The sequence below is a fragment of the Bos javanicus genome, chromosome 22 (genome assembly GCF_032452875.1).
Source record: "Bos javanicus breed banteng chromosome 22, ARS-OSU_banteng_1.0, whole genome shotgun sequence".
Taxonomy (NCBI): domain Eukaryota; kingdom Metazoa; phylum Chordata; class Mammalia; order Artiodactyla; family Bovidae; genus Bos; species Bos javanicus.
The window spans coordinates 55,162,416-55,174,993 of NC_083889.1; the positions used below are offsets into that span (position 1 = coordinate 55,162,416).

The following is a 12,578-nucleotide window of genomic DNA, read 5'->3' on the forward strand; positions in this document are numbered from 1 at the left end:
GTCCTCTGAGCACCATCTCTGTGCCAGGCCCCAAGCCATGACTCAGACAGGGTTCCTGCCTTCAAGGGGCTCCCAGGCTGGTGGGAGATGCAGACGCTGAGGGGGAAATGAGAGCACAGCCTCCCCAACCTGACGTGGGGCCCCAGCGACTGCTTCCTGGAGGAGGAAAAGCAGGGCTGAGCCTGAAAGACTCCCGGAGTTAACCCGGGAGTCAGGGTGGAGCTGGGCCTTGGAGGTTGATGCTGTCCTTCCTTTCACTTCCACCTTTCTGTTTGTATCCGGAGAGTGAGCAGGCCTCTCTGCATTCAGAGGCTTCCAAGGGACTTCCCTGATGGTCCGCTGACTAGGACTCCGAGCTCCCAGTGCAGGGGCCCGGGGGTCCATCCCTGGTCAGGGAACTGGATCCTGAGTGCTACAACTGAGGGCCCCACGTGCCTCAGTTTAACTAAGACCTAGCACAGCCAAAGACATAAATAAGACTGTTTTTTTTAAGGAAAGAGCTTCCTGGTCTAGTTGGAAGACAGACACACAATTGAGGAATTACACAATAAACACAAATGAGCCTAAAGCTGTGAACCCAGCCCTGTGGGTCTGATTTATGATCCACAAAGCCATCCCTGGATCCAGATGCCGTTCGGCCCCAGGTTTATTGTTCTTCTGTTACTCCATTCTTCATCGTTGCTCACCAGCTGCTGTGGGTCTGGCGTGACCCTGCAGATTCTGCAGTTAACGTGGCAGAACAAGAAAGGAGAGTGGGCAGAGAATGAGCAGCGGGGAGGGAGGGACGCCGCCTGGGACAGAGTAGTCAGGGAGTGACAGCTGAGCGGAAACTCACTGGTGAGGGAGAGCCAGCCAGGGGAGAGGTCTCGCCAGGGGAGGACGGCACAGCAGGTGCAGAGGCCTCGGGGTGGGAATGGACTTGGCAAATGTAGGGGACAGAAGGAAGGCCAGTGTGGAGGTGACGGAGTCGAGGGGTAGGTAGTGGGTGCAGAGCCAGATTGCGCAGGATGTTCCAAATACGTTTCGGATTTTATTTTATCTGTCTTTTTATGTGTTACATTACGGTCTTATTTAAGTTATGGAAGAGCTTATGGGGGGGACATGACTCGTTTGACATTGTGAACATGTGGCTCGGGTGACTAGCTCCTCTTTCTGCCCTCCAGCCTTCCCAGAAATGGGGTGTTTCCATCCGCCCCTAAGACATTTTATTCCTGGTCCCCAGAGTCCACATCTACATCCTTGCAGGGCCCCAAGGCCCCCTGCCCTTCCTCTAATCTACTGCCAGGCCTTCTTGCTGCAGGGTAGCCTAACCCCAACCTGCACAGCCTGTATTGACTCTGAATTGAATGCACTGCACCCCAGGGTAAGTGGACTCTTTCTCCCCTCTTCTCCTCTTGCAGGGGGGCATTTATGTCTTCAAACTCTTCGATTACTACTCCGCCAGCGGCATGAGCCTGCTGTTCCTAGTGTTCTTTGAATGTGTCTCCATTTCCTGGTTTTATGGTAAGCACCAACCCCTCCTCCTTCATTCGTTCGTTCATCCGTTCCGTCATCCTTTCTCCACTCATCATTCAGCAAATACAGTTTGAACACCAGGCCTTTTCCATACATTAATTTATTTGGTCCTTACAGCAATTCAGTGAAGTTAGCATAGGACGTCCCATGATTAGAAGATAACCCTAGCCGAAACTCCAATACTTTGGCCACATGATGTGAAGAGCTGACTCATTGGAAAAGACCCTGATGCTGGGAAAAATTGAAGGCAGGAGAAGGGGATGACAGAGGATGAAATGGTTGGATGGCATCACCGACTCAATGGACATGAGTTTGGGTAAACTCTGGGAGAGTCGGACATGACTGAGCGACTGAACTGAACTGAACTGAACTCTGAGTTAAACTCCCTTAAAATGGGAGCCAACATTTCTTCATAAATTTTGGGATCAAAGATTTATTTGAAATTTTATCTAGAAGAATACCAAAAATACAAAAAAAGTTCTAAGTTAAATGTTTTTTAAAAACTAAGCTATAATTAAAAGTGAGCACTGTTTTAGAACAGTAGTCATGCATGGTTATGAGAGCTGGACCATAAAGAAGGCTGAGCACCTTTCAAGTTGCTTTTCAAGCTGCCGTACTGGAGAAGACTCTTGAGAGTGCCTTCACTGCAAAGAGATCAAACCAGTCAATCCTAAAGGAAATCAACCCTGAGTATTCATTGGAAGGATTGACGCTGAAGTTGAAGCTCCAATACCTTGGCCACCTGATGCGAAGAGCCAACTACTCATTGGAAAAGACCTTGATGTTGGGAAAGATCGAGGGCAGGAGGAGAAGAGGGTGGCAGAGTATTAGATGGTTAGATAGCATCACCAACTCAATGGATGTGAATTTGAACAAACTCCGGGAGATAGTGAAGGACAGAGGAGCCTGGCGTGCTACAGTCTGGGGATGCAAAGAGTCAGACGTGACTTAGTGACTGAACAACAGCAATAATCATAGAACAAAGAATGCAGGACATGGTGACTTTTGTTTGTTGATTCTGTGGCCTGAGTTTCTAGACTCAACTGCCTGACAGTGAAAAAGCTGTCCTTTCGGACACTTTGGTTGTCACAGCAAGCTGGTGGTTTTGGAAGAAGTGTTCTCCGGGGTCCCTCGGGGTCCCTGTGGTCCTGCCCCCTCACCCTCCTCATCATTCTCCCTTCTTGCTCTCCACCTGGTCTGACCCTCCCAGGTCCTCATTCTCAACGACTTTGCTTTTAGTCTGAGGGGCACCCAGTGTCACTGTTGTGAACTTCAGGACCTCTGCAGGCTCTTTCTGCACAACTGGCGGTTCCTCCATGCAGTCTTAGCAGCAGCCGCTCATGCACTAGATCAGCAGGGAAAAGCTCCTTTGCCCAGCAAAGCTTCAGAGGCGTTGCTGGGAGAGATGTTGAGTGGGAGGGACCTGACGCTGGTGGGGCTGCTTCCTGTAGGTATATCGTTGTGGTGGTAGATGGTCTCACCTTCAGGTGACTGCCCCACTTGCTGGGGGGCAGGGGCGGGGGAGGCTTTGGTTATTGAGCACTTAGCTAACGAGGACTCCCTACTCTGGAGCATTCGCCCTGTGTTACGGAAGAGGAAACTGAGGCTCAGAGAGGTTAGGTGACTTGGCCGTGGTCGCAGTGTGAGGAAGCAGCAGGTCGGGGCCTTGAGCCCACTGCTCTCTCATCCCTCCTGCTCTCGTCCCAACTGTCACAGGTGTCAACCGGTTCTACGACAACATCCAAGAGATGGTCGGCTCCAGGCCCTGCATCTGGTGGAAGCTCTGCTGGTCCTTCTTCACCCCCATCATTGTGGCGGTAAGGGCAGGGCCAGACCGGACGCTGGGGTGACTCGGGGCAGAGAGAAACTTCCGGAGCCAAAGGCAGGTGGAAGAGCCCCAGACCTCTGTTCCCTAGGAATACTGCTCTCTCCCATCTGTGCTGAGCACTTCCTCTGCTCCCTGGAGTCTTCACGAACCTCAGGACAGTAGCTGTCTTTGCCTCAGTTCACTGCTGCGGGGCCCGGGGCTCACCAGCCAGCCTCACCCAGTGGGCAGGTGCTGTCCTCAAACCATGTTGGCCTGATTCTGAAGCCAAACCATCCACGTGGGGAGGCCCCACATTTTCAGCGCCCTTCATTCCCTCCTGCAAGGGGAAGCTAAGTCAGGAACTGGCCTGGGAGGGACCACCCAGGTCCTTGCAGTGGGGCTGGGCCGCTGCGTGTGTTGTGTCCTGCACAAGGGCACCCAGCCAACGGCAGGCTGGGGGCGACCTCCCACCCTTGTTCTGTTTGACAGACTGGTTACCTGGACAAAGGGATGCCTTTTGCAATTGGTCCTCCCGGAGGAACCACCTTTTGCTCTTGGTTCTTCCAGAGAGGGCACCTTTTTCTTATTGGCTCTCCCAGAAGGGAGGCCCTTTTCTATTGGCTGTCACAGAGAAGGCACCTTTTATTATTGGCCCTCTCAGAGATGGTGGCTTCTTCTGTTCTACACAGAGTTACCTTATGTCCTAGCAGTGGCCCTGGGTGCAGGATTCCCAAGATGCTGGGCCCTTGTGAGGGCCCTTGTGAGCTCCAGGGCAGGGGTGGAGCGCAGTGGCCCTACCATCTACAGGGCCTAAGGAAGGGCCTTGGCAGTCCAGTCTGGGTGACCGCCTGCCCCTCCCTGTCTCCCCCTCCCCAGGGTGTGTTCATCTTCAGTGCTGTGCAGATGACGCCTCTCACCATGGGGAGCTACGTCTTCCCCAAGTGGGGCCAGGGCGTGGGCTGGCTCATGGCCCTGTCTTCAATGGTCCTCATCCCTGGATACATGGCCTACATGTTCCTCACCTTAAAGGGCTCCCTGAAGCAGGTAAGCCCGTTCCTTGCCCTTCCTGTCGCTGGGCGCCTTCTCCACTGTGCTGAGCACCACCCCTGCCCTTGTGAGCACAGTCTAGCTGGGGAGAGGACAGGTCGATGGCCAATGACAGTAGAGTGTCAGAGGTCATGACTGGGATGAACCAGGGAGACCGGCTAGCCCCGCCCGCATTGAGGAGCATTAGAGAGGCTTTCTGAAAGAGGGGACAACAAAGAAAAGGCCTAAGGACAAACCACACTTACAAGTAGAAGCAGGAAGGAAAGATACAAACGAACTTCTTTACAAAACACAGATCTACAGACACACAAAACAAACTTACGGTTACCAAAGGGAAAGGAAATAGGGGAGGAATAAATTAGGAAGCTGGGGTTAACATACATACAGTAATATACATAAAGCAGGCAAGCAGAGACCTGCTGTATAGCACAGGGAATACTCAGTAGTTTGTAATAACCTATAAGAGAAACAAATCTGAAAAGAATAGATACATAAAATAAACGTTAGAAGCAGAGAATGTCCCTGGAAGAGGATAGGAAGCATGTGCAAAGGCCCAGGGGTATAAACTGATCAGTGAAGCTGGCAGGTAGAGTGGGGAGGCATGCAGGGAGGTGATGAGAGATGAGGCTGGGAACATAAGAAGGTTGGACCAGATGATGAAGGGCTTGGAAAACCAGGATAAGAACTTTGGACTCTATCCTGAGGGTTGTGCGGAGCCATTGAGGAGCAGGTGAAGGGTGGAATCAGATGTGTTAAGAGCTTAACTCTGCTGCTGCTGCTAAGTCGCTTCAGTCGTGTCCAACTCTGTGCGACCCCAGAGACGGCAGCCCACCAGGCTCCCCGTCCCTGGGATTCTCCAGGCAAGAACACTGGAGTGGGTTGCCATTTCCTTCTCCAATGCATGAAAGTGAAAGTGAAGTCGCTCAGTCATGTCCGACTCTTAGCGATCCCATGGGCTGAGGAGCCTGGTAGGCTGCAGTCCATGGGATTTTCCATGCAAGGGTACTGGAGTGGGTTGCCGTTGCCTTCTCCGAGCTTAACTCTAGACCTCATGAAAGGCATGCTACCCGCAGCGGGGACCCCCTAGCACATGCTGGGTCCACAGCAGCTCTTTGTTAAATTATATTGAAACTTTGAGTGAACAAGGCTGTGCTGGAGGTCCAGGGGCTGAGGCGTTGATGGATAAGTGTGGGCTGGGGGATTCACTGAGGACGGACGCAGGGCCACAGCTGGGGAGGACCTGGATCCATGCTTCTTAGCCTCAGTTCCCACCAGGAGGTACCTGCCAGACCCACTCAGAGCTGGCAGGAGGGGCTGCAGGTCTGCAGCACAGGGAAGACTCGGCAGGAAGCCTCTTTCCACCCCTTGCAGTCAGGTATTAGCAGAGCAGGGCCCTTACGGCCTTCTCTTCCAACTCCACGTCCAAGGCTTTTATTTCCCACGATTCTCTACTGTCTCAAAAGGTAGTCAGGTATCGGAGTGGCAGAGAGTACAGCCCGTACAAAGGCCCCTCGGTGGGAAACGGGAAGGCTCGTCTGAGGACAGATGCTGATGGGGTCGGATGGGGGCAGGGCGTGCAGAGAAGGTGGATGCGGGTTACCCCGTCAGCAGACATGCACTGAGCACTTGCTATGTGCCAGACACCACTGTTAGTGCCCGGGACTCAGCCCTGAGCCCAAGTCCCATCCTCACTGGTGCCCTTGGTGGCTCAGCAGTAAAGAATCCACCTTCAATGCAGGAGACGTGGGTCCAGTCCCTGGGTCGGGAAAATCCTCTGGAGGAGGACATGGCTGCCCACTCCGGACTTCTTGCCTGGAGAATCCCATGGACAGAGGAGTCTGGCTTTGCAAGTCCATGTGGTTGCAGAGTCAGACACAACTTAGGAACTACACCACCACCACCATGGGCAATGCATTCTAAGAAAAGACCCACAAATAGAGTCACGCTTGATGGGGATGAGCAGTATGGAGAAAGGGGGTTTAGAGGCTGCTGGGCAAGGGCTCCCTGGGGAAATAACAGTGAGCCGAGACCTCAGGAGACAGAGGTCAAGCTGTGTCACCGTCTGAAAGGAAGGATGTACCAGTCAGCGGGGACAGCAGGGGCCCTTGCCTGGTGCCTGTGAGGAGGCTTGCCTGGCTAGAGTGGAGGAAGCCAGGGCGTGAAGGAGAACAGTGAGGTCTGCAGTGAAGGGGCCGGGTCCTGTGGGGCCTTGCAGGACTTTGGTGAAATGGGAGCCACTGTTGGGTCCAGAGGGACGTGATCTGACTTCTCTTTTCACTAATCCCTCCGACTGAGCTGTCTAGAATAGAATGAAAAGGGTGCGGGGGTAAAAACGGAAGTAGAGGGGAAATAGAGGGGGTCGGGCAGCGGCGGGGGAGTTGCTACAATGACCCACGTGGAAAGAGGTGGGCGTGGTCCGGGGAGCCTCAGCAGAGGCGCAGGAGGGGGCTGGGAGCCCCAGCCTTGCAGGCCAGCAGACGGGAGGGACCTGGAAAGTGGGTGGGCCAACGAGAAGCCAGCCTCCCGCCATCCTAGCGCGAATCCCTCTGCCGCCCACAGCGGATCCAGGTTATGATCCAGCCGAGTGAAGACATTGTGCGCCCAGAGAACGGTCCGGAGCAGTCCCAGGCCAGCGGCTCAGCCAGCAAGGAGGCCTACATCTAGGGTCGCCCACCCACGCTCTCACCCCCCGCCCCGGCTGCGCGTGACCACCACTTGAAGTCTGAAGATACCGTCTATCTCAACCTACCTCGAGTGGCGAGTCCAGACACCATCACCAGGCAAAGAGAGGGAGGTGGGGACAGTCACACCCCCGGGGGTGAGGGGCTCCCGCCGTGGGAGGAGTAGATGCTCGCGGGCTGGTGACCTTTATAACCCGGCCTCCCCGCTCCCCCGTCAGCATCGGCCACACGGCCGCTGTAATAGATCTTTTTTACTACCCCGCAGGCCAGGGAGACGCGGCGAGGCCGTGCGCTCCTGGCTTTTAGTTTTAATTCCCGACTGTTCTCTTACTGCCGAAACCCATGACTGTTATCTCCGGCTTGGCAGGAGTTGGGTTCTGCCGGGAATGCTGCTCTGTGCGCGTGAGAAGGGTATTTTCTGTATAATGGGCATTTCCAGGGAGAGCTCACCTTTAATAAGAGCAGGGAGCCAGCACTTGGCGTGTTGTTTTTCTCCTTCCCGAGGCAGCTTGATACCCCCCGCCCACCCCCGCAGGTCCGTCAGTATTCCCAGAGCTGCCTTCTCAAGCAGTCAATCCAGTAACCTGTTCCCCTTCCACCCAACTGAACGGGCATCTCTGCACTAAATTTCCTACTTTCCCACTCACCCCCAACCCACCCCCTTCCACACTCTTCGCCAGGCCATTCTGAGGGTGCCTGGCCCAACAAACCCCTTGCTCCTTGGAAAACTGCTTCAAAGCACAATTGATTTTTTTAACCACCATTGGTGGTGGAGGGGCTCTGATCCTGCCGGGGAAGTTCCCTAACCAGGAGCCCTTTTCTTAGGCCAGCCTGCTTTGCAGAGCACAGAACTGTCCATGGGAAATGAAGGTGAGGCCCTGTGCTTGACTGCAAAGTGGATCCAGTGGTCTGAACTGTCTCCTTCTTGAACCGTCTTACCCCTTTACAGCCACCCCAGTCACGCCTGCGGCCCTCTCCCCTCCTCTGAAATTCCCCAGTGGGCATCTCCTCGCTGCCACTAAAATCCACCAGCCCAGTAACCAAGGGGCTGGTGTTAATCCAGACCCCCTCCCCAAGTGCTTCCGAGATTAAAACCGCTTCATCGGGAGGTAGTGTGTGTTCTTTTCCAGAACTGGGCTCCACAGTGGTGATGGTGGAGGTGGTGGCAGCAGACCCAGTGAAGACAGTTTCTTGCAAGCTCCAGCAACTCAACAGTTTCTCATCTGCTGGGAACATGGGTTCCCATGTAGCAAGTTGTACGTCGTGCCCTGTTCTCCTTAGCTAGTTAAACTCACGAGCTGTGTTTTACAACTAATCCTTAATAACTATGGTAATTAACTGTGACTGTGGGTTTTTTAAAATCTGTCATCCTCATCCAGAAGTGACCAGCATACCAGTTCTTGCAATAAGCTATTACCCTCAGAATATTAAGCACATTCTTGTAGAAAAAAAGTTCGTGTATGCATAGAAATGCTCACATACGTACATTCATCCTCACGTGTGGTACCTAGGGTCTCATTTGATATTGTGTAGGAAATCCACAAGCTTTTCCTGAAGTCATCTGTAAAATAGTCTCATCACTAAGGCGTCCCAGATGCCACCTGGTGAATCCAGGATCAAAATGCATATGTATTGTTGAATTATAGGGTTTAGAACAAAAGGAACCCTTCTCTGTGTCTCATGGTCCCACCCCCTCAGCCTTGGCGTGAATTCCTTTAAAATAAGGGCAGGAAGACTTCTAACTTTCTCTTTGTTCTTCATTCTGAAACTAAGAACAAGTCTTTCAAAGACAAATGCAGCGTATTTAATAATGTTTGTAAGCAAATCTAAGTGAGATGTTTGGCAAGAAATCCCTTAACTGATTTCCATCCAAACCTACGTATATAGCACAATATTACATGTCGTACAGTTACTGTGAGAGCTGTGAATACGTGTAACTTTTTTTAGTGTTTACCCCGGGGAGGGAAAGATACTGTATTATCATATATGCTTTTTTTTTTGCAATAAGGGTTTATTCTCAGAACACCAAGTAAATCTATCTCTATATTAAAAAAATATATGTAATATATACATATTCAAACTATATACAGAGCCTGTTTTAAAAAAAATGACAGTATTTAGTAAAATGATCTGTTCTATGGACCAAATGTAAAATATTTATAAATGAAGATGCATTTTAAATGTCTATAAATGGTGTTATAACTAGAGCACGGGCGTTATGTACGTTTCTAAGAATATAGAGGAAAAAATAATAAAGGTTCTATGATATACAACGTTAGACCTTCAATTCTTGGGGATGGGGACACAATAACCTCTTTCATCGGAACAATGATAGACACACACAAAAAACATTAAAATATTTTTCCCCAACAGAGAGAGATTTGGGCTCAAAATCGAGGGGCATGGAGCTGGACTTCCCCCAGACTCTTGGAATGCTTCTAAGCCACATAAGGGAGGTGCTTTCACTGTTATAAAACTATAAGGTGGTCAACTAAATCAAGGTCTGAAGCTAGGATAAAAGGAGCACACTTAGTTAGCAGCACTCATTCTCTTGTGACTCATTCCTCAAAATATTTCATTTTAAAATTGTATTGAAAATTTGAATTCTACAGAGAAGTGTTAGGATGATCCAACGATCACCCAGATTCACCAGCTTTTGTCCTGCTGCTACTTTTAAGTCTGTCTGTCCGTCAGGGTTCGTCTGGGAAGCAGAAGCGCTCCGAGTGGTAGGGGATAAGGGATTTATTATAGGAACAAGCCTTTTACAGTTGTGGGAGAACTAAGGGAGTAAGGATCTAGGAGAGTTGGGAGCTCAGAGGATAGTCGCTAGCGAGATGGGATAGTCACTAATGAGAAGAGGCAGCAGCAGCAGCAGGAGCGGGCCTAGTACATTAATGCTCAGCCTTTCTCGTGGAGAAAGTTGGCTGCCAGCCACACTGAGAAACACTGTGTAGAAGAACCCAAGAACGCAAATTCAGGGGCGTTTTATAAGCCAACTGGCCTGTTCTCTTCAAAAATGTCAAGGTCATAGAAGGCAAAATGGAGGAATTTTTCAGATTAAGGAAACATGACTACTGAACGCAATGCCTCGTCCCGAATTAGACACTGGGCCAGAGGAAAAAAAATTTTATCCTTTTGTTATAAAGGGCATTAGTGGGACACTAGGTGAAATTTTCATAATTAAAAATTTTAATACGGTTAGATAATAATATTGTGTCAATCTTAATTTCCTGATTTTGATTTGCTTTGTGGATACATACAAGAATATCCTTGCTTTTAGGAAACATGCTGAAATACTCAGGAGTGAAGGAATACTTTGTCTACGATTTACTCTCCAATGATTGAGGAAAAAGAATAACTTACACGTATGTGGTATGTGCATATGTGTGTTGTGTGTGTGTCGAGTGGGAAAGAGGTGAGGAAACAGGCACACGTGGAGAAAGACCCCCTGAGAAGTCTGGGGGAAGGTTGTACAGAAATTATACTAGTTTTGCAACTTCTAAGTGAAGTTATTTAAACAATCGAGGAAGACCTGGGTGTCACCTTCATTTGATGAGAGCTGTATGCAGCTGTGGGGATGGGAGTTCCTGCAGTGGGGAGGGGTGGAGAGATGCACACAGACTTTGGTTTGTACCAGGACCACTCCTCACTCTCACGCTCCTACCCCCCGTCACTGTCCCTTTTCTTCTGGAAAGCCCCTCCTTCAAGTCTCAGCCCAGAAGTCACCTCCTTGGTTGCTAACAGGCTCACACGTCCAGGCTGCATGTGTGTGTGACAGCCCTTGCTGTCAGAGCTGCCGAGCGAAGTCGGCCCCTTTCTGCTCACTCAGGCTCTCCCACTGTAGCTGGAAGGGAGTGGCTGTGTCTCATGGGTCTTTAGGCAGCCAGGACTGGCACAAAACTTATCACAGGCCGGTGCTTGAAAGAGTTGCGCGTTTAATTTCAGCATTTCATGATACACCCTAGCTATTAATAACCAAATCCTGCTTAACCCCTGGGGCTTCCCAGGCGGTGGTAGAGGTAAAGAGCCTGCCTACTGATGCAGGAGACATAAGAGATGTGAGTTTGATCCCCTGGAGGAGGGCATGGCAGCCCACTCCACTGTTCTTGCCTGGAGAATCCCATGGACAGAGGAGCCTGGTGGGCTACAGTGCATGGGGTCACGCAGGGTCGGACACGACTGAAGCAATTGAGCGTGCACACGTGCCTAACCTCTCTCAGTACCCACAAACCTGTAAGGTGGTGGTACCAACCTGACCATTTCGCTTGGGTTCCCTAAAAAGTTTCTCCTGCCTGGTGCTGTTCAAGTTAATAAAACAAGGGTGAGTTTGGTTCAGAATTAGGAGAATGCTGATTGCTTCCAGCAAAGAATGGAGAGATGTGAAGGTGCTCTAGAGCACACGCTTGCTTGTGCAGACAGGCCATGGGCGCGGTTGCCTTATAGTGATCTTGGCTCGCTTCTGCACACGGCTGGCAAAGCCAGCTGAGGCGTTGGCCCCGTGGCATTTTGAAGCAGGAATTTGGTTCTAAAGTTGTGTGGTTCTAAGAATGCAGAGCCCCGGGTGTGAAGCCACATGGTACAGAGCCTCCGGGCGCGGCATCCTCTGAGCCAATGAAGCTAGACTGCACACACAGGAAAACTAAAGGTTAGATTTGATTTTATTACCCAGATTCTACTTGCATTTCCTGGCGGTTGTTAACGGGCTTTGCTGGTGACGCATCCCTGCTCCATATCCTGCCCCTCACTGTCGAGGGGCGCTGAGGGGCGCTAGACCGCCTTCTGTGACTGCTCCTTGTGGGTGTGGGGTGTCGTCAGAGCCCCTGGAGGGGCGGAATGCTCCCCGGCCGCCTTTATGTATATCTGGTTGTCCCCCGGGCCTAGGCCCTGATTGTTCGCCTCCCTGAGCCACCCCCGTTTGTCTAACCTTTTGGAGACAACACCAGACAGTGTAAAGTTCCAAAAGGCCCGAATATTAGCAGGAGAATAGTGGTCACCCGTTAAGTGTTTGCTGTGAACGCAGGTCTCTGGGTCCTCGGCCTGTGGGTCCGGACAAGAGGGCCCTGGCATCCAGGCCCTGCTGGGGCTGAATCTCCCCGGTCATGCTTTGGTGGTGGTTTTACGGAAGAGAAGCTTCAGGTAAGAGAGAGGTTCCCACAGGTAGTAAAGGGGTCGCTGCCCCAGCTTGTCCCTGCGGAGGTGAGAGCTTGGGGTTCTCTTCCCTTGAGTGCGAGGCATGCATGGAGGTGTCCCTGTGACTTCTGGTCAGGTGGATGGTTAGGGTCGCCCAGGGGGGCCCATCCCCTTAGGGGTGAGCTGGACTTGGCAGCCACGGGTTTGCCAGGATTTTAGATGCACTTATCCCTAGGATAAATCCCTCAGGTTTGAATGGGCCTTATCTGTGGGCCTCTGGTGGGTTTTGTGTTAGGGTTATTACTTTTCATGACGAAAGTCACCACATCCTCAGCTAATCAATTCAGCCCCTGTGGAGCAGTGGTAAAGAAAGAATCCGCCCACAGTGCAGGATTAGG

At 51.4% G+C, this 12,578-nt stretch overlaps 1 protein-coding gene across 3 annotated transcripts in view; it reads left to right on the forward strand.

Moving 5' to 3' along the window:
• The window catches only part of SLC6A1 (solute carrier family 6 member 1), a 39,851-nt gene extending 30,528 nt beyond the window's left edge, over positions 1–9,323 (forward strand). For all 3 annotated transcript variants that reach the window (XM_061397089.1, XM_061397093.1, XM_061397092.1), the window contains 4 exons: positions 1,401–1,503; positions 3,232–3,332; positions 4,199–4,366; positions 6,929–9,323. In XM_061397089.1, the coding sequence (XP_061253073.1) occupies positions 1,401–1,503; positions 3,232–3,332; positions 4,199–4,366; positions 6,929–7,033 (477 nt within the window). In that variant the 3' untranslated portion in view covers positions 7,034–9,323. The remainder of the gene's footprint in view (positions 1–1,400; positions 1,504–3,231; positions 3,333–4,198; positions 4,367–6,928) is intronic.
• The last annotated feature ends 3,255 nt before the right edge of the window (positions 9,324–12,578 follow it).